The sequence below is a fragment of the Prinia subflava genome, chromosome Z, assembly GCF_021018805.1.
Source record: "Prinia subflava isolate CZ2003 ecotype Zambia chromosome Z, Cam_Psub_1.2, whole genome shotgun sequence".
NCBI classification, from domain to species: domain Eukaryota; kingdom Metazoa; phylum Chordata; class Aves; order Passeriformes; family Cisticolidae; genus Prinia; species Prinia subflava.
In genome coordinates, this window is record NC_086283.1 from 57,325,543 (window position 1) to 57,352,124 (window position 26,582).

Consider the following 26,582-nt stretch of genomic DNA (forward strand, 5'->3'; position numbering starts at 1 on the left):
ATATTCAGTGGAGCCCTGAATTCTTACTTGCAAAGACAGGAAAAACGCTTTAAGGATCCTGGGGGATGTGCACTCCTGCACCAGAAAAATGCATCTTCCCTGTTTTCAGTAAATGGCTATTGTAAATAGTGTTCTTATGGAGTGCTTGTCTGGTATGAAATATTTTATTGAAAACAATCATTGGAAACAAGAGGGAACAAACAAATGCTGGTATTTATTCCATAATATGTGGTTTTCTTACACTAACTATTAAATTTCTGACACTAAATATTAAAAAGTGTTAACTGTGATTAAACAATGGTGGAGATTTTTTTCTTAACACTTGAAATTCTTTAATTCAATGCACTCTTGAAATTCAAAACAACTCAGGGAATGGAATTGATATATGAAAGCTATGTAATTTTGTAGTGGTTTTGGTGCTTTCTCAGCAGTAGAGAAAACTATTTGTAGTGACACATGAACATTCAAAACAAGCATAGACTTCAAACTTCTGGAGATTGCTTAACCTGGGGGTTCTTTTTTTCATTTTTTTAATATGTTTTGAGTTTTTTTACCACATTTGAAACTCCAGTGCAAAGCAAAGAGTGTATTTCTAACCCTATGAGTTGTTCCTAATTGAAACTGTACTAAATATGGAGTTCTGAACAGCCAGGGTGTTCAAGGTCTTCAGGACAAAGTAATGTATTTGCCACTATCAGTCAAGACATCATCAACGAAGAGGGAACAGAATTTTTCCTCTTCGTATGGTGTTAACACATTCCTGTATCTTTCACAAAATTCAGAGGACACTTGGAATAAGGCAGAGTATTCTCTATAGACACTGGCATAAATTTCAGCAATAAGTAATCACAAGCTAAGATTGATGAAGAGTGTCCACCAGCACAGTGTATTTTGGGATATGATCTCAGTCACTTGTGGGCTGAGAGAAGATCTTAGATTCAGCCATGTAGACTTCCTAGTGGAAGAATTGGTAGGATTTCTCCAAAAAAACCTTTTTGGAGATATCAACCTATGGCCTTCTCATTCTTGAAAATGATGTCTAGAAGGAATGCGTAAGATTCTAACAGATTTGGTACGGTTTTATACTAGTTATGCAAGCATAGCAGTACATGGAGAGGTAATACCACCTCTGAGCTCCATTTACCAATAAATAATCAGATACATATTCTTGATGGAAAAAATACCTTGTCTTATGTAGAACAAACATGTAACTGAACAAATCACGTAATCCTAAAAAAAAAAAGTGCCTGGACCCTGCTTAGACAACAGGAACCAAAAAAAGTCATTCTGTTGTAACAGAAGTGTTCCTTCTTTCAAATGTTTATGTTTATTGTCATTTGAATTGCAAGGAAGCTTTCAAATTCTCTTGCAAAGGCACCTCAGCTTTGTGCTGGTCAACCATACAAAAAAATAGTGAGCTGTCAGAGCTGGAAAAATGATGGCTGCCCAGCCAGGTTGCAAGTGCAGCTACCAAACCTTGAATTTTAATGTGTCCAAGACAAGATATTTCTAGTGGAAGAAGGAACCTAACAAAATGTAAGACAAAATGTAGAGAGAAGGGTTTTAGAGCAGTAAATTAGAGATGACTAACTTGTAGGCCCTGGTACTGACTACTTTTGATCAGGGCAAACATCACAGTTATTTGTCCCAGTTAGTTCATCTGTACAAGAAAATTACTGTTGTTTTATTGTGTAATGATATGACTCTTGTGTACAATTTTATTACTGAAGAGCCGGGCCTAAATGGAAAACTACTGATACAACTCCCCCCTTGTAAATCAGTGTAACTGGAACATTCAGTGGAATTTGGAGCATTAGTAAAGTGTTCAATCATATCCTATGCTTTCTTTCATCAGAGGCTGATGTTCTTGCTTTGGTGTAGTTCTGTCTGTCTTACTAAGCCATTATTGACTTCCACTATTTTTGTCTTTGCAACTTAGTAGACAAAACTGTGTGCAAATCCTTCCTAATCTATTCAGCACAAAACCACCTCTGCTAGCACAAAGTGCTTCTATCAAATGCTGTCGGGTTGTGCTGAGACAGATTAGGAGTGTGCCATTCAGCTGGACCTCCTGTAGAGGCAATATTCTCCAGTAAGGGAGCAGGGAGATTTCTAATGACTCCCTCCACATGAAATACTTTAATCAAAGTTCTAGCTGCCAATTCATGCAGTGCTGTGGTGATGAGGGGCTTACAGAGAATGGGACACCCAAAACTGAGGGTGCACACACTTATTTAGGTTTCTGTAAGTATGTGGCATGATGAGCTACTAGAAGCTTCACCAAATATAGGTAAACCCCCACTTCAAGGTGCCTTGATGCCTATATCATCTGCTTGGGCTAGGACTGTGCTCCACGAAGTGCATCACTATCATTGCCTCTGAAGAAGCACTGAAAACTTACATAAGAGTTCAGCCTTGGGGGATTAGAATATTTGCTGTATCCTGCTGCTGCTGCTACGGCCCAGACGAGAAGGTGGACACCGGCCACTAGATGACACTGTGACACGCACCCCCAAGCCCATCGCGCCGCTGAAGTGCAGGAAAAGCAACGGCGACACCACCTCCTCCATGCAACATCACTACTTTCACACCTGCTGATTAAATACGGAACAGCAGCTGCCTGGTAATTCAATACATAGCACCACACAAGCATCAAGCACAAGTATTCTGGGAGGGGCTAAATGGTCATCTTCATGTTGGTGTTAATTGCAAAGCAATTTCTCATTAACAGAAATGATGTCTTCTCTGACACTGGACACCTTGTACACATTTGGACTCTGTTTAGTCCTGATGGTCTAAAAATAACACCGTGACTAAACCCCTCTGCTCAGAACTTTGGTGTTGTGGTCCATTTACATCTTTTGGAGACATGCCTCCAATCAGAGCACTACACTCATATGCCTTCACAAGCTGGAAAGTTTTGGTCCCCTAGAGCCAGCCTTGTTACGATAAATTTCTCTGGTCCCTCTGTAATGAAATGCTGGCCATTGCTGATTGTTTCTGGGAACACAGATTGAAGGACGAGATGACCTACTCCTGCTTCTTGGAACTCAGGGGAGGACTTGGGCCAAACTAAGGAAGTCAAGCATACTGTTGCAGATCTGAAAGCGATTTCCTTGCTCTCTGGTAAGCAGGACTGAAAACTTTGCTAAAGAAGGTCAAAGACAGATTTCTCTTTCTCATGTGCTATTTTGCCAAAACTGAGGCTTGTGGGTTGTCACCGCAGAGCAGGGATTTTAAGTGAATTAAGAGATGCCTTCTGTCACTTCAGCCAAGCCAGCTTGAGCACTCAGAGTGCAGCTGCTTGCTCTGTGTGTCTGTACTGAGCTCCCAGGACACACTACCATTACCCCCTCCCATGGGCATTATGCTAGCTCTGGTACCTCTGTCCACACCTGAAACTGTTGGGTGACAGGTGTAATGCTGCCATTGCAGTACAGCTCATAAGCAGTGATCTTGCAACTGCAGAAGACGTCTTGCTGTATTTGGGCTTTTCATTCATTTGGATTTGGGTTGCTTTGGGTAGTTCTACTTGGTTATTTACTTTACTGGTTTTCTGATGTGCCCTGACTATTGTCCAAGTGATCTCTCCAACAGATCCAAAACCAGCTGAGTAAGTGCTTGTGCTGTTACAAAGAAGCTTCAGATGGAGGAAAAGGGAAAAAAAAAGGAATTGCATTTATATTCTTGAGGTACATTCCCTCTGCTCCCTCTTCTGCCAAAGCCTGCTTACCAGGATAAGAAACTGGCAGGTAGAGAATCTTTTCTTTCCAGGTGCCTGCACACATCTGCCCCTGTTCTAGCTTGCAGACACACAATGAATATGAGTTTTATTCTCAGTTTTAGTAAAGGGCAGTGAGAGCACACCATCCTTGTATACAATAGCATATGGTGCTCACTGGCTTTGCTGGCTGACTCTTGCACTAAGTTTCTCTGCTGCAAAATTAGTCCAAATGACTATTTGCAGGTACCTAGAGAGCAGGTGTGGAGAGTTCCTGAGCACTGTTCCAGCACTCTGGTACCAACTGAGTAGTACTACCAATCGTCTTGCTAACCTGCAAAGACCCTGCATTGAGCGGAAGGCTACAATAAATGGGAGTGTTGATATTTACATGGGCAACCAAAAACCAGAAATACCTGGTTTTAGAAACACCTGGTTTTAGATAATTTTAAAATTATCAATTTTCAATTGACTCCTTAAATGAAAAATTTAAAACTTGTAAAGTGAGACTAGAAAACTGTTTAGCTTCTGACACTCAGAAGGAAAATACATGAGGAGAAATGCTTTAGGTAAGACCTAGTTTACTGCTAGAAGGCATACCTGGATACAACTCCAAAAGTTGGATGAGATCTGTTTGTCATTTAGCGGTGCCCTAGACGTAGTTAAGTCACATTTGGAGCTCAAATTTTCTCTAGTTTCATTGCAGGAGGAAGAGGAAAATGAGAGATGACTGGGAAAGGGCAAGCCAAAATCACTAGTCATGCATCACTAACAACAGCTAAGAATATTACAGCAAATTATTTCAGTATAGGTGCCTGCTGCAGAACCAGAAAGAGCCACCTGGTACACACAGCACTTTTGTGCATTTCAAGTAAGAGCAGTCTTTGCCCTCCAATTTAACCATATTGACTTCCTCATTTATTTTTTTAAGTGCTAATACACTGTCTGATACATGCTTGTCTGAGCCATGCAGGCTAAAATTTCTAGGGAGAGAAGAAGAAGAAAATAATGAGATATAACCTATTTTACTGCAGTATTGCTACTCATCAGCCATGGCCAAGAGAAGACTCATATAAACCTGGGGTTTGTATCCCACAATGCCAGCTTTCAGCTGCCACTTCATAGTACAGACTTTTTACAGCAGAAATTACATGTCATCATATGTTTGAAAACTCCTGAGATACACTTTCCAAGTACACAGAGATGCCCCTCATTCCAACAAGTGCTGGTAGTCTCTGACACTGTGGGAGTTTCAACCTGCTTTCTGTTCCTCAGCACTGTGCCTGCAAAGCAGACACAAGCAATGCAGACGAAGGCTTCCCCAGGCATTGCCATGCTGCCCTTAACCTGCGTAGGCCTGGAGCTGACGGGCTTTTGCAGTGAGCTCTAGAGCGCCCCTCTGCTCGAAAGGGTTCTCGAATGGAGAAGGAGCCAGCCATAAAGGCCCCTTGCAACTTCCTTAAGTCCGAGGCCAATTTTGGAGACTGGCTTTGTACCATCTCATCATAGCAACTCACACATCCTATGATTCCAGCAGCTGAGTTGAGAAGTCTGGGCATAAGGTACCAGTCTTGAATTATACTGAAATAGAGGGGGGAAGATCCAAACCACCGAGTTTTGCAAAGAGTAGCTTGTCTCTTGTATATCAGTATTCAGTGCTTACAAAAACAGGCACAGAGCTGCACTCAAAAAGGTCAAATAGAGTCACTCAATGATTTGAATTCCCTTTGAATAAGGGAATTCCTTATGAGTGAGTGCAGGTGTTGATTTGAAAGAGAGAGAGGATAGGAAGAGAAGAAAAGGGTCAAAAAAATAGAGGGTAATGAAAACTTAGCTCATAGACTGAACCAGTATTGCAGCATGATTCTGAGAAATATGTGCAAAAAGCACATCTGGGCAGCAGAGGAGTTTTGATGGTGATGAGAAGATAATGTTTTAATTGCTTCCTTCTGTTCACAAGAAGAAGTCTTTGTAAGTACACAGGATACATCCATGATATCTCCTCCTTGCAGGAACAGTGCTTGGGACGCTGTGTTTCTGATTCATTCACACGGAATGGAGTCAAAATGGCAACATTTGTGGTTATCAAGTAGAGGATTATTGTTTTGTTCGGCGCTAACCTCCAAAGGAATGGCAAAAATAATTTCCAGAAAGAAAAAATTCTTTTTTTCTTTGTCCTCTTCTAACAGAGAGCAGAGCTGGAATCTGGAGAATTTTAACAGCCATTTCTATTTCCTAGTATGCTGTGAGTTTAGGTCCTTTAAGCCCAGTGTGCCTACTGGAACCATGCCATTACAAGGGTATGTGGTCAGTTTGGAGTATTTTTGTAAGAGGACAGAATGATTTGATGAATTTTCAGTGTTTGTTTTGGCTCAAATTCTTTATAAAGGTCTGGTCAGAAAAGTTGAATAGAAGGGGTCAGCTGGGGCACTTTATGTCAACATCTGGTATCTAAACCAGCATCAAAAACTGACTGCAGAGAAGATGAACGATCTCAGTACCGAAGGACCAATCTGGGGTAACCTCTGAAGGCAGACTCCAAAATGAAGGAGATAAACAAGGCAATTCCTCATTTTGTTGAAGTCCAGATACTCTTGCTGATAGAAGGATAAGAGCAGCAGTATGTCAGGATTCTGTGTAGTGCCTGCACACATAAGTCTGGCTGTGTACAAATATTCATCAGCTTAACCTCTTAGTGCCACCTGTCTGACTCGCAAAAAAAATCTGGGACCCTGCAAAATATGTTGCAGACGGCTTGGGAGTGGCAGTGATTTCAGGGTATGTGCAGGTAAATATGGGGATGCCATGATTATTTTTTGCCTTTTCTTCTATATACCTTTCATGTATCCTCAGTACTCTTAACATGCGTATTTGTAATTCCTTAAATCTGATAACTTAATATAGTATTCTGCTGAGCCAGGAAACCAAATATCCTAGAGGCCTTGAAATTGGAGGTCAGAAAGCCCTATGCTATGTTGAGGAACCAAAGTCCTCTCTAAAATACATCCTGTAAACTAGGATTAAGCCCATCCAGGGAGGAATTCTTCAGAATAGGATGATACCATGATATTCATTCAAGCCTCTCATTAGGGCATCTTTATTAAATATGCTTATTTGCAAAGTCAATAAAATTGTATATGCAATCTATCGTGAATGTACATTTCGGCATGTGCCATCTTGGCAAAGTGTTTCACCATAAAAATCCTTATTAAATACCAATATAAAAACCCTTTATCCCTTAACTGCGCCTGGCTCTCAATTTTAAGACCAAAAAAAAAAAAAAGCATCACCACAGCTCAGGAAAGAAGAAAGATGTGACATTTACTCCTGGACTGTATGTCTGAAAAAATGAAACAGTTTTTGCAACTGCTGGTTGCCAATAAAGTATGGACATAGCAGCATAGCATTTCCATTGCACATCCTAATGGTGTCCAGCATTCAAAATGAGTATTTCTAATAAAAATTTAAACTGACAATGAGCATTTTGTAGTATATTTAGTTGAGCTTAGCACAGTATAGCTCTAAGGCTAAATACAGTTTCTGTGTGAGGGAAAAAATCTGCTAAAAAATCAAGTCCACACTAATTCAGTGAGATGCTTGTATTCCATCACAAAAGCTCCAAATGGGACTCACTAAACAAAGCTGTCTGATGTTCCTGATGCTTACAGTTTCACTTGTGCAGTTCCTCAGTGCATTGGACACTTCCAGGTGGATTGTGAGACACCATAAGCAGGCCTGGGAACATGAAAGAATTCAGTTCATAAGAAGTATTTATGCAGAAATACCATTTCCTACCTAGAATCCAGCCATAAGAATCCCAAGGTCCTTGTGTTTTCTGGTCCATTATCATGGCAAACCAGGCATCCTTGGCACAGAAACTAAAAGAGAGTAAGTTATTTTGGATCTTTCCTCATAAATTAGAAAGCAGCAAGACCGTCCTTCTCCGTTTGATTTTAAAAGTTTTATTTGGACATCATGCTGAACACAGCCAGTAAGCAACTGTGTATCATGTTGAATCACTACTGAGCAAAAGGAGGCAGAAAAACAGCAAAAAAGAAAGTGTAGTGGAAGGCCCTGACATGTATCAGTGTACAAATTTAATATTTGAGTATGTATGCATCAGAGTTCCATATGCATCTACTGATGAGCAAGCAACTGATATATGTGAGTTTTGTATCACTGTAGCGTTCCAAGTGTGAGCCTGAACCACCAAACCTGCAAGGAGCTACTGTGGCATGTAGCCTTGGTAATGACATGTTCAAGCAAAGTAAAGCACTCCTCAAATGGATGAAGCCTGTTAGGAATAGCACTGAAATAAGTTAAAAACACAGTCTTAGCAGGCTTTCAGTAGTTTACAAAAGAGTGAAAAATTCTGAGGACATTAATGGCAGTTAAGTGTCTCCTAACCTAATAGCATTAACACTCAGAAATTCTGCTTTAATATGTCACCGTTGAATTCAAGTTCAGTAACCACTGTTCAGTGGTCAGACTTATCCTGGTCTGTTCCAGACACCCTTTTTATAATGGTAGAGAAAGGAACTGCATGAGGCCACAGAACCATCTCTTCCCCATTTCAGAGGATTTTATGACTTTCAGACAAAAAATGTATCATATTATTATTATGTGTTGGGAAAATTCATCATTTTTTCTGTTTATCACTGTGGCTTATCCAATGGCCTAATTAGCTGTGAGAACTGTGTCTCTAATCCCTTGTCTGGCTCTGACCTTGAGTGACTTTGAGTAAGAAAATTTTTATTTCTCAGCTTGCTTTTATCCATCAGGATGATACTAATGTTGAGGTTTTTTCCTCTTTGGCTTTAAAGAAAGTATCACCTATGGATTCTTCTGGTGTATGGGAGAGAAAGAATAAGTAATCCAATTATAGCAGGTTCCTTAGAGACAGAAAGATTCATCCACACCAAAACTTTATAAACCTAACTAAAATCTTTCTTTCTCATTATGCCTGTGGAATAACAGCATGTGGGTTTGAGAAACAGTATTGTTCAAAACCAGGACAGTATAGGTTATTAATTATCAAGATAATGCTAAAAAAATAATATTTTCTACTGGTGTCCTTGTAAAGGACATTCAAATTCTGTTATGAATCTCTTTGCACATACAGACAGTTGCCACATCCTAATCACTGAGAGCCTGGTCACCTTACATTTGCAGTATTTGCTATATTTGCAGAGGAGACAAACAGCAAAATTCCCACTGAAGGATATAATGCAGGTGTTTTTACCTACTGCTGCACATGCAGGCATTTTCTAATTCCAAAATTACTGAGGCTTTTATCTATTCTATGTCCCTGGGTATAGATACAGGCCTTAAGGTAAGAAAACAGGAAATATTAACAGGATTACAGTTTTAAATTTGGACTTCAACTCTACAAAGATGGAGAAGATGCCAAAGAAGAGGCAGCATGTGCACTCAAGGGACAGCCATCTGAGTAATGCTTACTCAGTGTAAATAGAGGAGAGTTTATTGAACTGTTTCTAACTGAAGTGTGGAGAAACAAGATGATTAGATGAAGGACTTCCATGATTAAGCACAGAATCTTCCAGGTCCCACTGAAATACCTGGCATGCAGTCTGTATTTTATCAGATGCATGGGGAGAAGCTCTTGTGGGAGCATGGGGAGGGCACTCTTGTGTAACAGGATAAAACCTAGCACAGCACCATAGTGCTCATAGTGAGGAAATTATCTTCAGGAGGAGCCACAGCCTCTCATAGAGACAAAATATCTCTAGCCAGCTGAGTTAGCTTGCAAGCTAGCTTGCTCTTCTAGGGACTGAAGGTGAGCAACTGGTGGTCTGTATTCTGTATCTGCGTAAAACAATTGCCATTTGCATTTAAAATTGTTGGTGACAAAATAAAGTAGTAAAACACATTACCCACTGCTCTAGCCTGAGCACTGTTGCTGTGAAATGCTGGCAGGATAGGTACAGCTTTGTCAGCAGAACTAGACTGGTGATAAACACTCTGAGATATGCTTTCACAATTTGGTAGGGAGTATTATGACAGCTGCAAGGTGCTCTTCAGGTTCTTGTCATCTGTGGTGTACTCCTTGCAACTTTTTTGCATCGTCATTGACTGTCTGCCTGCTTTCACGGGCAGTGAAATCATTAGCTCCCATCAAAAGGGTCCTCAAAATGACCTCCATTTTCCCCTATAGCTTATCCAATTCACACGTATTGCTTGCTGCTGCTGAAAATGCCGACAACTCACTGGAATTTTAGACGTTTAGATCCAGGTTATCTTCTCAGTAGGCACTGTTTATGAAACTGCATGTAGCTAAAGGAAAGCTGGAAGTGAGCCAGGTGGTCAGAAACCAGGAACACCTTTGTACCAGGAACAAAGGGTGCACATACCCGTAAGGTGTCAAGCAGAGGCTGTATAATGCAATTGGCATGGGAGTGAGGTGGTGCCAGGAATGAGGTTGGCACTTCCTCCTTTCAACACCTTCTGGTTCACTCCTGTCTTTCCTAGCACCTTGATAGTTAAGCTGGCCTGGTGTGGACCCTCATGGCCTTTGAAACAGACTGAGAAGGTATTTCACCAACATAAACGTTTAAGATTTGTGAGGCTGAAGCAGATATATGGAAGCTACGGTGCAAAACGGTGGAGAAGATAAGAGGTGTTGGATTGGCAAAGGGAAAAGATGAAGGAATGCTATGAGCACAGTAGGTGGAAAACTTAGAGATAACGAAAGCAGGTGGGAGAAGGTGAGAAAGATGGTGCTATTATCAGGGATGGAATCTAGAAAAAGGCCAAGAAGTCATGGTAAGAAAGGTAGAAACAAAATGCATGATATATGTGCCCTGTGCATCTGAACCAGGGAAGGAACACAGCCATGCTGCAGGTCTTTCACTCAAGACCGGCCTGCTTCCATGAAGTGGCAGGAAGCCAATATGACAGGATGAAAAGTTCTCGTGGTGTGGGCAGACCAAGACCTGTGTCTGGAGTACAGGGCCTTGAGAGGAAACCATATGGGAAGTGGCTGAGGTCCCTGGGTCTGTTCAACCTGGACGAGACTGAGGCAAAACCTCATTGCAGTCTACAACAGCCTCGTGAAGGGAAGAGGAGGGGCATACACTGATCTCTTTATCTGTGATGACCAGCGACAAGAGCCGAAGGCACAGCATGAAGTTTTGTCAGGGGAAGTTTAGGCTGGACACTGAAGAGAGGTTCTTAACCCAGACGGTGGTTGGGCACTGGACAGGCTCCCCAGGGCAGTGGTCACAACACCAAGCCCAAGAGAGTTCAAGAAGCATTGAAAAACGCTCTCAGGCACACGGTGTCATTCATGGGGTTGTCCTATGCAAGGCCAGGTTGATCTGACGATCCTAATGAGTTTCTTCCAACTCAAGCTATTCTGTGATTCTGTGAGTGGGTTACACACGGCACTCCGTGGACATCCTCTTTACACAGCTAGAGTTTAACTGAAGGACACTTCTGGCAGTTCCCTGCAGGCCTGACGGCGGCGGAACGCGGGGAAAAAAAAAGGAAAAAAAAAAAAAAAAGAAGAAGAAGAAGAAAACAAAAACACAAAGGAAAGATTCTAGTCCTGTGCCTAAGGTCGCAGCTCCCCGGATCTAGCAGAATGGGTAACGGGATCAGTGACGGAACGCTGCCTGTTCTCTGCCCTCTTTCTCCGCTCCTTTTACATAAAAAGGCTGATTAATGCGTGTCCTTCGGGTCAGGCCGGCGCTGGGTTCCGTTACCTCGACCTCTTCCTTGCCCCGGGCGGAGCCCGCCCTGGCCCGGCAGCCCGCGCGGGAGGGCCGCCGCCCTGCCGGGGAGTTTCCTCTTCCTCGGGCAGCGCGGCCGGGGCGGGAGGAGGAGGAGGAAGGGGAAGGGGCAGGGGCCGAGGCCGGGAAGGCTCCAGCGCGGCCGCCGCCGTCGCTGGTGCGGCAGGGGCGGAGCGGCGCGGGAGGCGGCGCCAGCGGCCGGCGGGGCCCGGAGTCACCGTGTCACGGCGCCCGGGAAGCCGTCGCCGCCGGATCCGCCCCCCGTAGGGCGAGCGAGGAGGCAGGAGGAGGAGGAGAAGGAGGAGGAGGAGGAGGGAGGCCGGCTCTTCGCCGCCTCTTGTGTTTTCGCCCCCTTCCCGGCCTAGCCCCGGCCCCTCTCCTCTCACACCGGGGCGGCGGCGGGGGGCGAGGCCGCAGCGGCGCCCGAGCTGCCCGCGGGAGCCCTGGGACGGGCCTGGGCCGCCGTCTCTGGACTAGGATGTCCCGACATGAAGGTGAGCGGCGCAGGGCGCCCAGGCCGCTCCCGGCGGCGGCGGCGGAGCCCGGCCCGGCGGCCTTGGGGGCCGATCATCATCATGGCGCCGCCGGGAGCGGGGCCCGGGGCCCGGCGGCGGAAGGAAGGCGAGGCCCCGTCGGGCGGGCCGCGCTCTGCAGTGTCATAGCGGGGGAGGCCGGTACGGCCCGTTCGCCGCGCGGCCTCCGCCGGCCGGGGCCGGGGCCGGGGCCGCAGGTACGGTCGGCGGGGGGGCCGAGCCGCCCCGCTCCTCCGCCCGAAGGACGGGCGGAGCGAGGTACGGCGCGCCCGGCGGGCCCGGCCGCCGTGGGTGGGCGGTGGCGCGGGGCGGCCCTGCCGACGTGTCGGCCGCCGCCGCGGCGGGTCCGGCCGGGCTCCGCGCCTGAGGGCCCCCCTCGGAGCCGGGGAAGCGGGGCCCGGGGCAGAAGTGCGCGGGCAGCATGCCTGGCCCTACGAGAGGCGGCGGCCCCGGGATCTGCACGTTCTCCCTCTGTTTTGCCTTGCGGCCGAGGAGGCCGGTGCTGGTGTAGTAGTGGCGTGTTCTGAGGCCGCCGGAGAAACGTGTTCTGTCTGCTGCTTGCCTCTGGTCCCCTTGTGTTTACCGCCGTGGAGGAGTTCAGTGGGTAGTTAGTCAGAAGGAGCAGGGTGGAGGAAGAGATGGAAGCTAAGAAAGGAATTTCTGCAGGAAGAAGATGGGAGTATGAACCCAGGAGAGAAAGTTGCTCGGTTTTTCAACTCTTGTTTAACCAGCGGGTAACGTGTTTGGACTAGTATTCTATAAAACCAGGGGTTGTCATCTGAAAAGGTAACTTTCTGCCATGTTAGGAAATTAATTCAGTATTACCTTCATTTTCTCTTAGGTAATTTAGCATTTCTCGGTTTCATCTAATGGTAAAATACTTTAACAGAAATATAGGAGAATTCTATATTTGCGGCTCATACTGCTGGCTTCTAGTTAGTAGCTTGATTTTAGGCAGTGCTGTATATGTGATGGGTTTTCGGTGTGTGTTGCAGTATTTTGCAGACTTCTTGTGTGTGCTAGTACATATCCATCTCTGTCAAAGTATTGTCTTCCCTGAATCCACTAACTTTTTTTGGTTGCTTACTTGCTAAAGTTAAAGCTTAGTAGGACTGCTGCTTTTTTTCCCCTTCTTCCCGCCCCCCTTCGTGTTTTCCCATGGGGATGGAGATGGATTTCTTTATGGTTAAATATGCAGTTTTCAACTGAAATAAAATTATCATTGATCACAAAGTTGCTATTGGTGGTGTAGCAGGATTGTGCAGTCTGTAAGTATCTGCTGTCATGTATGTATCCATAATACTCTCTTTAATGTACGGTAGTGAAATACAGGCTTTTCGAACTTGAACAGCTCAAAATTATGGAAGTTTTATCATAGTGATAAGGGTTATCATATGTTGTTCTTTAGTGGTTTTCAGTGACAAGTGCATGGACTATTATAAGAAGTGATGATGTGTGTTAAGAAGACATTCCAGCCCTGTCTTTCTGTTAAAATAGAATTTGAAAGTAAGTTTTCTTGTGTGCTTCTTATGGAAACTATAGCATGAATTTTCGTTTTGGTTGTTAGATGTTTGTAGCAGGGAAAATTGCATTTCCTGTCTTTGATATTTGTTGGTATTTTTAGAAGGAATGACTGTTAATGAAACTGGGCTTAAAAGCAGATTTATTTTAGACACACCTAGTTAGAAAAAAGAGGTAATTGCCTAATTAATTACTTAATTGGGAAGCAAGTGTGAGTTTTGGTAGTTTTGGATCCTGGATGTAGACTTCTTAGGTAATTGTGTGTGAGCAATGCATTCCTGAAACCATGAGAACACTGTGAGATTAAAAATGACATCTACCACTGTCCCTTTGTGATTTTTTTTAAGCCAGTCTGTCTCTTAATTTCTCAATGATTCTCCTCTTCACACTTCAGATGTGTTCTTTTAGGCAACTTAGGTTACAGGGATAGAATAACACATATTAGTATGGGAGGGATGGTTTTCCAGCTTTATGGTGAAGAGGTTTGGGAGCTTGATTTTGGTAGGACACTGGAAATCCATAGAAACTATATACTCAAAACAAAGGTGATTCTTGCTTCAGAACTGTGCAAGGTTATTCACAGTTCTGACAGTTTTTCATCCAGTATGATTAGATTGGGGATGACTGTCTTGAAAGAATATGGTATAGGGAAAAAGTAAGCTTCAGTCACATTTATGTTGAATTTTTTCTGTGTATTTTCTCTAAAATGATCCAAACACAAACTTACAAACAAGATTTATTGATATTTCTTGACAGAATTGGGATGCTGTACCAGTTTATGGTGGAAAAGTATGCATCTGGATGTGTAAATGTTGGAGAAGTTAGAATTCTAAAGGCTTGGGACTTTAAGTAGGCTGTAAGGCATCTGATGGAGATTAATGCTTACTTTACATTGCGATTTTTGGTGTAATTATCTGTGCAAAACAATTGTTTTGGGTATTTTGGTTAGTTGGTTTTGTTGTTTTGTTTTTTTAAAGTGAGATTTTATTATCCTTCACTAAAAGTTTCACCACAGTCTGCCTTTTCACTGTGCTCTCATTTCACACGAGGTCCAGACTCCTGTGTCTCCCAAATCCAGGAAAATGGACACCAGCTAGAATTTGAATCAGTGTTGCTTTTTTTAATGTGTTTATTCAGTGTTCAATGGACTTCCTTGGTAATGCTGTCAAGAGTTAATTATTTATCTCTTGGTATTGCTAGACTCCTCTAATTTTTCAAAACGGTTTTTGTTATGTGATTTGGTGTTAAGCGACTAGCTGTTCTTTGCCTCTGGTTTTGTAGAATGCAACATGAGGTCATTCCCTGGTCTTGGATTTCATGTTGTTCCCTTTATAGGAACAATATGCTGTGTTTCTCTGGGTTAGTGTCCCTGTGGAGGAATATGTGGTGCTAATATTTGGCAGTCTACAAGGAACAGGTAGGTAATTTTTTTTTATGCTCTGGAAAGTTTACCAGAAGGTATTTTGCTTATGGAAGGTTATGTCTTTTTGTGAACATGTATCTGGCAATGATTCTCTTGTTTGGCAGTAGACACCACCCAGGACAGCAGAAAAATCTAGAATTGCAACTTGCAGGAATATCATTACAAGACCATTTTTGCAACTTGTTTTGTGGAACTGGGTCACAACAACATTAACTGGCCTGGGTTCAGATTCCCTACAGCTGGCATCTCCAGAGGGCTCCCAGTTCCATAACACCTGAATCACTTAGTTCTCCATCTCTCATGCTCTGTGCCTCACTCCCAGACCCAGTTCATCTTTTTCTACCTGTTCTCTCAAAAGGGGGTAGTCTTTAAGCTGCAAAGAACTGTCAGCAATGCGAGTGCTGGGTTTTTTTGCAGGTCCCCATTTGTCAGTGTTTCTTATGTATCAGCAAAGGTCTGCAGTTAATCCTAGTCCCACATGAAGTAAATTGTGAGTGGATGGTGGTAACACAGCTAGGAAGGGGGAGCAGTGACTGTCAGGACCACATGGCCTTGCCAAATATTCTCCTCTGGCTTTGAGATCCTTTTAGTGGAGGGAGCCAGTGTTCCTGTGCTTCTGTTCTTTGTATGCATACATAAATGTGTTGCATAGAGATACTGAAATCAAGGCCTTATTTGTATTGGAAAGCTAAATAAAGTAAACATTTAAAAAGAAATGGGTGTAACTTCATCTTTGAAGTTCAAGAAATCATAGTTATAGTTGAATATATACCAACCACTTGAAAAGCATTAGTATAAGGGTAATGTTAGCTCCAGTCCTCTAGCTATACAGGGAAAAGGTTGGGAGTCTGGGTTGATGAGGTTTTCTGTAAGGTCACAATACAAAACATAAAACTTAATCTGAAACAAACTTTTTGATAACATTAATAGCAAGAGAAATTTCTGCCCTTTGTAATGATTGAGTAACTGTGTCATACTTGAGCTGCAGAAGGATACTACAAACTCCTGTCACAATAATGCTCAGCCAGTTGGTGCATAACTTCATATTTCTTATGGTGTTAATTATAAAAGTGCCACACAAAATGCAGAATTAATATATTTTTGCATGTAAAACTTACAATTCACTTAAGACTACATATTTTTCGTACAAAGTACTAAAGATACAGTGTTGGTGAAGTGTGGCATGTAATAATGAAATGTACCTCTGTGAGACCAGTTACAACTTGCTGCCTTCCAGTGCTTACTTTGCTTGCATCTTCTCCAAACAAGGAGTTTGCTGTTTCACAATGCAGAATAATAACAAATTCTTGCATGTGTTTCTGCTGCTGAGATCTATTTTGTAGAAAGTAAGTCTGGATTGAGTTGTACATGTAACATAAAACAGTGAGTTTTTTTGAATTTGCACTAGTGTTTGAGTCTGCCAAAGCATTTTCTAACTGTATATGCAAAGTATTTTGTACTCTTGTTGGTTTTACTCTATAATAGCCTATTAATGCGTCTAATTACAGATGTAGTGCAGTATCTGAAAAAAAGTTAGTGTGACAATTTGACTAGTGAGAGCTGTGTTTAGGCACAAAAAAATGTAAACGTTAAATGTAAACAGCTGCAAATGTGATTAGAAATATTTGAACATAGTAATTTGCTTTTTTATTAAACTTGTTTGATTTCAGTAGGAAAACTGAATCATCACTTAATGATAAAAAGAGCTGGAAACAGAATTCATACTTTAACTGGCAAGATACTTACTGGCTTTGTGGCAGCTGGGTTTTAAAACAATGGTTCTGGCTCTGGTTTAGGAATCTCTGTGAACCTAGCTGCTGCTGTTGCTGCAGTGTCTGAACAAGGACCTCCAAAAGTATTTATAAAGGAAGAAGATTTTTTCTCTCAGGTCCTTATAAAAAGTAATTTTCTCACCATCATGGGAAAAGGGAGAAAATGATTAGATCTAAATTATCGATGTTGAAAGGCTGATAGCCTATATCTTGAGCAGGAAAACTGGAACAGAACTGTGATACTTTTGACATTATTAGGTGGGGGTGAAGAAAGAAGACAAATGTTGAAAAAGCTCTCTTCCAAATGTTTATTTGAACAAGAAGGGATCCAGAGGAAATTTGTAGAGCCATGAAAATTGCTTCAGTGCTACTGGACAAAAAATAAAATTCATGTATGTTAAATAAAAATAAGACTTTTCAAATACTTTTGCATGTTTACATTACTGATAGCATTTGAGAGAGAGTTGTGTCATTGTTCATTTTTGTATCTTCATGTTACTTCTGTTATTAAATATGAAACCAAAGCAGTAACTGCAGTGTTAATGCATTCAAGAAGCTGCTGGACACAGCAGCATATTTGAAGAATGTTGCAGAGGAATTGGGATGTACCAGAGACAACAATAATTCAGCCTCATTTGAGTATATTTGTTTTGTATACAGCTGCATTCTTTAGACTGTACAGGATGGTTCTCTAAGCTAGACCACTGCTCAGTATTAAAGAGCGTACAGCAAATGAGCAGCTAGAGACATTACAGAAGGAAAGGATGGCAAGGTGTTGACAGTGGAGCTTTGTTGTGGAAAGCTGGATCAACTGTCCTATCTTCTGCTGCAGTTCATGTGAACTGCTAGGTATGTTGCTTTCTCAGGAATTCGCAGGTAGCTGTTAGCTATTTGTTCCGTGTGAAGACCTGGTTTGGGATTTTGGGATCTGAGCGTTCACACCTGCAACTGTGTTAACTGTGCGGTGAGCTTTGAAAAAACACTTGGTTGTAGAAAATCAGGAATTCTTATAAATTCGTCGTTTGGCATCTCAGATTGGATGATGGGGTTCGGCGGACTTGGAGTTTTATTCTTTACATCCAGTGGTTTCCCTCTATTTCAAGAGAAGTGAGATCTTGCTTAGAAGTGTTTTTAAAGTTAATTCATTGATCTTTGGGCTGCACTGAAATGCTGTAGATAAAATGCTTGTGGAGAGAAGGCAGTGAGAAAATTCTTAGTCAGTGCAAATTTCTTTGAATTGTGTGAAAGCTAAGGGCTCAGGCTGACCAGGGAGGACAAAACAAACAGGGACTTTCCTGTGTGTTTACTGAACATCATGCATGCTGGTGCACTGAGTAACGTGGGGTTTTTTTGAGGAAGGAATATAATTGTGTTAGATGACATCTGATAGATTCTGACTATAGATTGATAATAGGGATACATATATTTTAATGTAAGTAAAGTGGTGGACTTTCATGGTTTTTGTTCCTGGAATCATTTGGACTAAATCCTCCACATGCAGTGTGTTCTTCCCCTCTACAGGAATTTCAACAGATGAGCAGATTTGGTAGCTGTAGGTTCTGAAAATGGAGACATAATTGAGAAGGGGTATACAAAACTGTAGCTATAAGCAGAAGTGTTGCTCACTCATACAGAAACAACATAATTAACATGATTAAGGTACTATGACCAGTTCAGAAAACTCAAGCACGTTGCTGTTAGTGACTCAGGATGTTGGGATACGTGAGGGGGTATTACTGTATGGACAGAAATTGAAAAGATGTTTGTCTCATAAAGGCTGATAGATAATCTGAAAGAAAGGTATCACTGGATAAAAAGGAGTCTGTGATCTCCCTTTTCGAATATAAGAAGTCTCATGAATTCAAGGGGAGGAATAAAATTGAACTGCTTTTTTGTACACTGTGTGATGAGATTATGGAGAATTTTTTGTTGATTGTTCTTGAAGCTACCTCATAACCAGATTTAACAGTTAAAGCTTTGAATTTTATCTTAAACTTTTTTCCTCCAGGTATTTTAACTACTTCTGATTCAAATGTGGCTGTCAAGGATCTTAAATCTTAGCTCCCTTTCCCTTAAGCGTCACTTGAGTGTCTGGTTTGGACTTACTCCAACAGTTTTCTGTATATCTAGCCCTAATGGTTATCCACGTTTTTCTCTCAGTGTAGCATTTTGTAAAGTAAGAGCATTTATAATTCAGTCTGAGGCATAGAGACAAGCTCATTAGTTTCACTGTTTCAGAAAATAAGTATAAACCCAGTGTTTCAGTTCAGATCTACTTGAAAAGTTTTTGGTGGCTTATTGTCATTTACTAAGTTTAGAAGTGAGATCTGTGCCAAGTAAAAATTGTGAGGCAACGTCACAGAAGTTTTGGAACTGTGTATCAGAGATCTATGCACCTCTTTATTTGTACCACTAGAAGTTATTTGTTCTAATTTGGAATTAATTTTTAACTATGACTAGAAGAAGTCATTGGAGCCTCTGACATGTTAGGAAAAAATGATTCTGCCCCACCTGCCAGGTTTGTTCTGAGAATGTAGTTTGGATAAGTTGATAGGGGGAGAATGGATGGATTGACTTGGTGGAAGTTTTATTTTCTTCTGTTTTCAATGTTTAAATATATGTAAAAAATTTTAGGCGTAGTCTATAATTTGCTTTTTATGAGTGTTCCTTTTTATTGCTCCTTTGTCACCCTGCAGTGAAGTTCATGTTTTTGTTAGTTCTTTCTGTTGTGATTGCTTAATTTGGAGCTTCTAGGAGACTGTCTCTAAAAGTCACCCCATTTTCAGTTGGAGACCTGGTACAACTTTTTTATTGCAACAAACTTGGAACGTGGACACAAGAGACTGTGATGTTTCTCCCATGCGCATATGTGATATCAAGTGTAAATTTTGTCATGCCAATAGGCAGTCAGCAAAATCTCCTCCAGGTAGAAATTAGCGGTCTTGTACTCCATTGCAATGAGTTTTATAGATCTAAGTCCATTCTTCCAAATTTTTACTCATTGGGACATTTCACTAGCATGTATTGTTTGCAGCTATCCCTTCATATTAGGTCCCCATATTACTCAAAATTTGTCTTTAATTTGCCATTTTTATTAAAATACTATTGATACTGTTCCACATTTGATTTGTTTTATCACACTGTCATCACTGGCAAAATCCCGCTGAAGAAAAATATTAATTAAAAAAAGGTTTAAAAAAATATACTGCAAAAGTAAGATGAAACAGACAGAGTTCTGAAAAAAAATTGTAACTGCATTTTTTTTTCTTACCTCAGGTCAGATTTGGCCACTTCCTTCCTTCTGCCACTTCCTGGTGCCAGATTCTTTTTGGGAGGCAATGTTTCTTGTCTTGACTGACAAGAGGTGCTGTCTCTGGTAGGATAAATTATCTTTGCTTTCTTTCTTTTTGTCTTTGATCTCTTATCCTTTACCATCTTACTTTGTTGTCACTGTTCTTTCTTCTCCTTGCTGTGCTCTCCCTCTGCTACTTTCCTCCTTTGAGTTCTCTGGGGTGGGATTTTCAACAACCCCTTGGGAAGCTGTAGACTGTTGGCACCCTGTTGGGTGCAAGTGCAGTAGAAATTTAATGCCTGCCGCTGCAAGCGTCTTTGAAAAGCAGAGGTTCTTGGTGCACAACTTGCCCCTGCTTACTTCAAAAAGAAGTAAGAAAGGTTTTAGGCAGCCAGATACAGAGATTGGTTTGTGTTTGGTTTTGTTTGTTCGCTGATGAGATGAGGTGCCTTTAGTAGTGGAAGTTTTACTAGGTTGTGGCTGATGTATTCTTTAATTATTTCTTGAGCAGAGTCATTGCTTACAAAACTCTTCAGTAACAATTGATTCCTAGAGTAAATGCTATTTACTATTAGCTTATTGATACTAAAGCAGCCAGTATTCTTGACTGAAGGTGATTTCTAATGGCTTGTTCTTTAAGAATGTATTTACTCTAAGAATTTGAAAGGATGAGGTGAAATCTATATATAAACAGCGTAGAAATCAGCATAAATTAATGTGACAGGTAAAAATATGAATATTCATATTAGGGTTGTAATTTTAAAAGAATTTTCAGACCAACAGGGTTGCTTTCTGGATGCTTGATGGTACAGGAGAAACTTCATGGCCGCTTCTGGAAATAATCACCTGGGTGTGTGCCAAGGACAACATTAGAATTACTTTGCAGTTGAGTAGCAGTGTCTTGGAGGTGCCTGGTTGGAGAGCAGTGCTGTGAGCTGTTAAACAGGTGATACTCTGAGGACTTGATAGGTATCTCAAGTATCCTAACTCCAGCAGCAATAGATCGCACATAATCTTCAAGGTCACAAATGCATTAGTGTATAGTCGTAAGGACCTCCTGTGTGATTATCAGTAACTTCTGTCTTTATCTCCAAATAAATGATTGTGGTAAGAATCGACATTCAGTTTTACTGGAAATATATTTTTGCACATTTATCTCTGTGTATATTACACACACAGAAATCATTGTTCACGTGGAATGAATTTTAAACGCCTTTGGGTCTTGATTATAAACCCTTGTCAACTGAACTTTCTTTCATGACAGAAGGAAATGAACTCTGAAGAAGTCTGTGGTTTGGGCAGAAGGGCTTCTCTGTACTTAGGATACCATCACATCTCTTCTACTCAACAAAGCAAGTGTTTGAATTACAGCATATTTGCATATGCTTTTAATGTAGGCAGGAGTGCTGAGATATACCTAACACAAATGGAGTTTAGTGTACAGCTGTTGCATGTATTTCATCATGCAAGCTGAGGTGTGGGCTATATCTAGAAGTGAAAGATCTCTATAGTGAGAAGCAGCTTATGATCCACTGATGAAGTGAGTCTGTGAGAGCAGCTTTACCAAGAGTAACAGTCCTGGAGCAAAGATCACATCTGGACTGACATAATTGTGCCACTGCAGCTGCCAGAGTTTCCTCTGTCTTTACTTCAGAGAGCAAAGAAGGCTACTAACTTCAACTCCTGAATTATTGGTAGTATTACTTTTCACATGTCCAAAGTAGACTCTTTGAATCTAGTTATGGAAACGGAGGTAAGTTTGGGAAAGAGGTTTCAAAGATGCCCTCGAAGAAAGACATGTAAGCGTCACAAAAGTAACTGTAAAGAGTTACTCAGAGTTTTCTATGTAATGACAAAGCTTTTTTCAGTCTAGATGTGCATAAGATAGCTCAGATGATTTTAATTCCATACCTGTTTCCTGCTATCATTTGTTGTGTTCTGATAAGATAAAAATTTCAGTAAGTGTAGTGTGATCTCTGACTGTGCAGATGGAAGTCAGTTATTTCTGCTGTTAACCATGACCTGTTGATTACATTAATTAGATATCTTGCGGGTTTAAGAAGATGCAATAGAAACTGCAGTGTCTCGACTCAAGAGTAGGTCAAACACACTTTCCAGCTCTCTTCTCCCTTGGTTATCTTCAATTTTAGAAAACTCCAAAAACAAATAAAAGCCTATTTGCCTTCCTGAATTCAGAAAGAATGGATACTGTGATCTCCATGTATCTTTTCTTTGTTTGCAGTAAGGCCTGTGAAATGCTGGGCAGGATCTGACAATATACACTGTTCCTTATTCTGAAAGACACTTGCGGTGAGCAGAGAAAAAACAGCTTGAGATTTTGCTGTAGAAGAGTAGCTTTGTAAATGAAGATATACAAGATTCATTAGAATATAAACTTGTCTTTATAGTGTAGATAATTGAATAATTAACTGTTATTAGTCAAATTTGTACTGACAGAGGTTGCTATTGATAATGTTTTTGTGTGGTTGCAGATTGCTGTCTGAAGTTTATTTAGAAGCAGAGAATCTGCAAGACTCAAGATTCAACAAACTCTAAAGTTTAACTCATGTCACATTGAAAAATAAGTATAAATGGAAGATATTAATAAGTTTTGGGTTATGTCATAGTTTGTTAGAATATTATCCAGCTCTTAAATATTGAAGCCAGTTACTGAGAGGTATCATTCCTACTGTACCTCAAAGCTCAGTTAATATTTTGTTCCTGGAAGCATTAGGAATTAAAGGAAAATGACCAGAAAGTGAAAGAATGGATTGCTGGAAATTGCATGCTAGAATACCTTTATTTAGCCAAGACTGAAGTACTTCAAGGTGATGATTGAATGAGATGCAGGACTCCAGGCTCTAACTTTGAGAATTACCATGATGTATCTCTTCAGAGGAAGTATTTCAAGTTGTCTGCTGATGAACACTCTTATCATACTTGCACTAAATGTTGTGTTGAGCTGCTTCCAAATCTATTATTCCTTCTTCTAAATGTCCTTCTTCAAAAATATCATTTCCCAAGAAAAGAAGCCAAGACACTAGCTTATACTTTCTTAGCTTGTGTAATAGGACATGGCATTAAATGTCCTTAATCAGTAAGATGACATTGCTTGCATGTTCTTTCACAGTGCTGAGCATTTGGAGATCTTGACAGTGTATAGCAAATTTTAAAGTCCAAGCTGTAGTTTGTACTAGTTAATTGAAAAACTGTAGAGAAGCTGCTGGACTCAGGAGTATCTCAGAAATTAGAAACTGCAGAGGAGGTCTGATAGCCTATAATCAGGATTGAGCAAGCCTTAGGGTTAAAGAAGGTGAAACAGGTTGTGTGTAAGCAATTGGGTCCTTTTATCTTCCTCCTGCAACAATTATAGGCATCCTCTAATTGTACACAAGAAAAATGGATATTGACTGTATAGTTCACTATTGACTGTACCGTAGATTCTAAATTACAACATTTGGTCTGTTACCTGTACTGAAAGATGTCTGTATATGAAAAAAACCCTTACAAACCCCTTAACTGTAAAATATATTTCTGTGTGGATGGCATTTCAGGTGCATTGGTGTACGTCTTTCATCCTGAAAAATTTTATAGTCTGACAGAACCATAAACTTTGTGAAGGTAAGAAGTGCTGAGTTGCTTCTGAATTTGACTGCTCTGATTAGAGGTGTGTTGGCGAAGTGAGGTAGCTGCCAGCTCTAGCACATGCAGAAGAACCTGGAAGGAGAGTAGCTAATACGTACTGTCTTGTAATAGGTGGTGTGTTGCAGTAGTTAGTAGAGAGCTCAGAAAATCTGTTAACAGCTGTCTTGAAGCTGTACCAGGACTGTAGATGTGCTGTTTTGCTGAATGAGTGGAAGGTGTCTCTTCATCCATGCATCCCCATGACATCACCTGGAACGCTGTCAAGGGAAATGGAAGGGGTATCAAGCTCATACCAAGTTTAGTTCAGGGTTACCCCTAGTTTACAGTTATGTGTAGACCAGAAGACTTGCTGTATTTGTGGTTGCTTGTTTGACACACGTCAAACAAGTCCAACACAGTGTGCAGTGAGGCAGTCTTAAAAAACAATGTACATATTTAAAGAAGGTATTAGTTGCAGAAGATGCAAGTTTGAGGATGAGTGATTTTGCTCATAAACTTTGAGGACTTGAAGAAGCTCAACCTTTAGTGGGTGAAAACCAATTTTTTGTGTGGGATTCAAGCAGTGGGCAGTGGAGAACAGAGCTTTTAAGTTAGTCGGATAATGTAAAGGAAAACCTTGTGATTCCAAGAGGCAGAAATTGAGGTAAAACAGCTAAAAACCTCGTGCATGTCCACCTTCCTGTTTCATTATCTGGGTTTTCCTCACTAGTATCTTTGTACTACAGGTTTTTTTCTAGTAGATTGCTTAAAAACTTTTCAGTGAAGATCTGTCAAATTTGTTTGTTGCACTTAATCCTTTTTACCCTTAAAATACAGTTTCGTGCAATTTGTAGCTCTAGCGTTGGAGCAGAGCCTATAGTTACCAGTGAGACCTTAAGGGTGTTTGATCATCCCTCTTCTTTTTTCTTAAATCATGAAGTATGTTTTATCTGTTTGGATAAAATGCTGTATTATTGACACCTGGTTTATTTTGTGCTTCAGCAAATAAAGCATCTGAGTCTTGTTTAGGAAAATGAGCTAATTACATTAAAAATACTTAAGTACTTAATACGGAAGACTTTTGAGCTTTGATCTGGAAATTAATGATGGCTTTTAGTGTTTAGTGATAGAGTGGAAGCTCTTTAGAAAAATTATGTTACATGTTCCAATAGAGTGGTTAGTAAATTATTCTTAAAAGTAAGTTGGATATGTCTGTGAGATGATCAGGACAATCAGGGAAATGTTCCAGAACATAATACTTTGATTGTCTTTGGTTCTTTATGCATGTGGAGATTAAGGGGACGAAAAACAAAACTGTAGGAAATAAAGCTCAGTGAAACTCTTCCTAATGAGAAAAACAAGGGGAAAGGTAAGGCATTTGTTATGGCTGACAAATGGTTGTGTTGCCAATGCAGGGAACGTATGAACATATAAGGAGCCCTACCTAGAAGAGCTTGATGCTGGTGGATGAAAGAGCATGCTGGTGGGACTGGACATGATCTGAGAGCCCAGAAAGCCAACTGTATCCAAAGCAGCGTGGGCAGCAGGGGAGGGAGGAGATTCTTCTCTCTGCTCCACTTTGGTGAGGTTCCACCTGGAACCCTGTATCCTGCTCTAGGGTGCCAGCACAAGAAAGCCATGGACCTGTTGGAGTGAGTCCAGAGGAAGCCACCAGGTTGATCAGGGGGATGGAGCACTTCTCCTATGGGGAAAGGCTGACAGAACTGGAATTGTTCAGCCTGAAAAAAGAATGCACTAAATGTGGCCTTCCAGTACCTGAAGGGAGCCTACAACAAATTTGGAGAGGGACTTCTTACTATGGAGAATGGCTTCAAACTGAAAGAGGACATGTTTAGATTAGGTGTTAAAAGAATTCTTTTGAAGATGAGGCAGTAGAACAGGTCACCCAGAGACCCTGTGGATGCCCCATCCCTGGAAGTATTTAAGCTGGTTTAGATGGGGCTTGGAGCAACCTGATCTACTGAAAGATGTCCCTACCCACAGCAGGGATATTGAATCTAGATGATCCTTAAGACCCCTTCCAACCCAGACCATTCTGTGATTGTTTGAATTAGGAGAGAGGTCTGTGCCATGAAGAACTGGAAAGAGGAGGAGAGAGGAATGGAACAAACTCAAAACCTAATGGAAGTAGACATAAAACCTTTTTTGCTTTAGGTTATTGTATTTCGCGTGGCATTCTTTTGGTGTAGCCTTCCTATCCATAAGCAGTTGTAGTTTCTGGAGACATGTTATCAATCTGAGAAACAGTTCTTTGTAACAGAGTGGGAGGAAAAGTTGCCAAGGCAGTCTGTTTATGTTCAGAGTAAGAAAAATGCTTGGAGAAAGCCCAGGATAGAATATTGCAACTATTTAAATTAATAAATTGTAGGAGTTAAACCTCCTATTTCCCCTCTGTGTTGTGTTCAGAGAGACTTCACTATTTTTACAAGTTACTTGACCTCTTGTGATGTTAAGGAAAGATGAATTCCTTTTATGACAGTGTGATGCTATTCAAAATGATGATTTTGAAAGTAGTCTTTAAGTTTGAAGGTGTCTTTGTGCTCATCTCTATGACCTGAGTTGGCTGGGAGGAATCTAGGTGTGGTTGCCCTGTGTTAGGCATTGCTGCTTTCTTTAATGATGAGAGGAACCACTTGCTTTTATTTCCCTTCCTCTTCCAGCTGCTTTCTAGATGGTGTTTTCATGATTTGAAAAGTGTTTATTTCCAGACCACTTGGTGCAAGTCTTTTAAGTCTGAACTATTATGAGACCTGTAATCACAAAGCATTACTACTAAAGCTGGAGCACTTGCTGCATGCAGACTTTCTGTCTTTCACTTCCAGCTCTTTGGATTCCCAGCCAGTACTGCCTATTTCCTGCATTCTTACCTGTGATAAATCTTGCCTTTTCCCCATCCCACAGGGTGGGAAAAGCTTGCCATGTTT

The 26,582-nt window shown here is 41.2% G+C and overlaps 1 protein-coding gene across 1 annotated transcript in view; it reads left to right on the forward strand.

Annotated features, from left to right (window-relative positions):
* Positions 1-11,389: 11,389 nt before the first annotated feature.
* Positions 11,390-26,582, forward strand: part of KCMF1 (potassium channel modulatory factor 1) — a 45,063-nt gene continuing 29,870 nt past the window's right edge. The window contains exon 1 of the mRNA XM_063422348.1: positions 11,390-11,966. Coding sequence (XP_063278418.1) covers positions 11,405-11,966 — 562 coding nt within the window. The 5' untranslated portion in view covers positions 11,390-11,404. The remainder of the gene's footprint in view (positions 11,967-26,582) is intronic.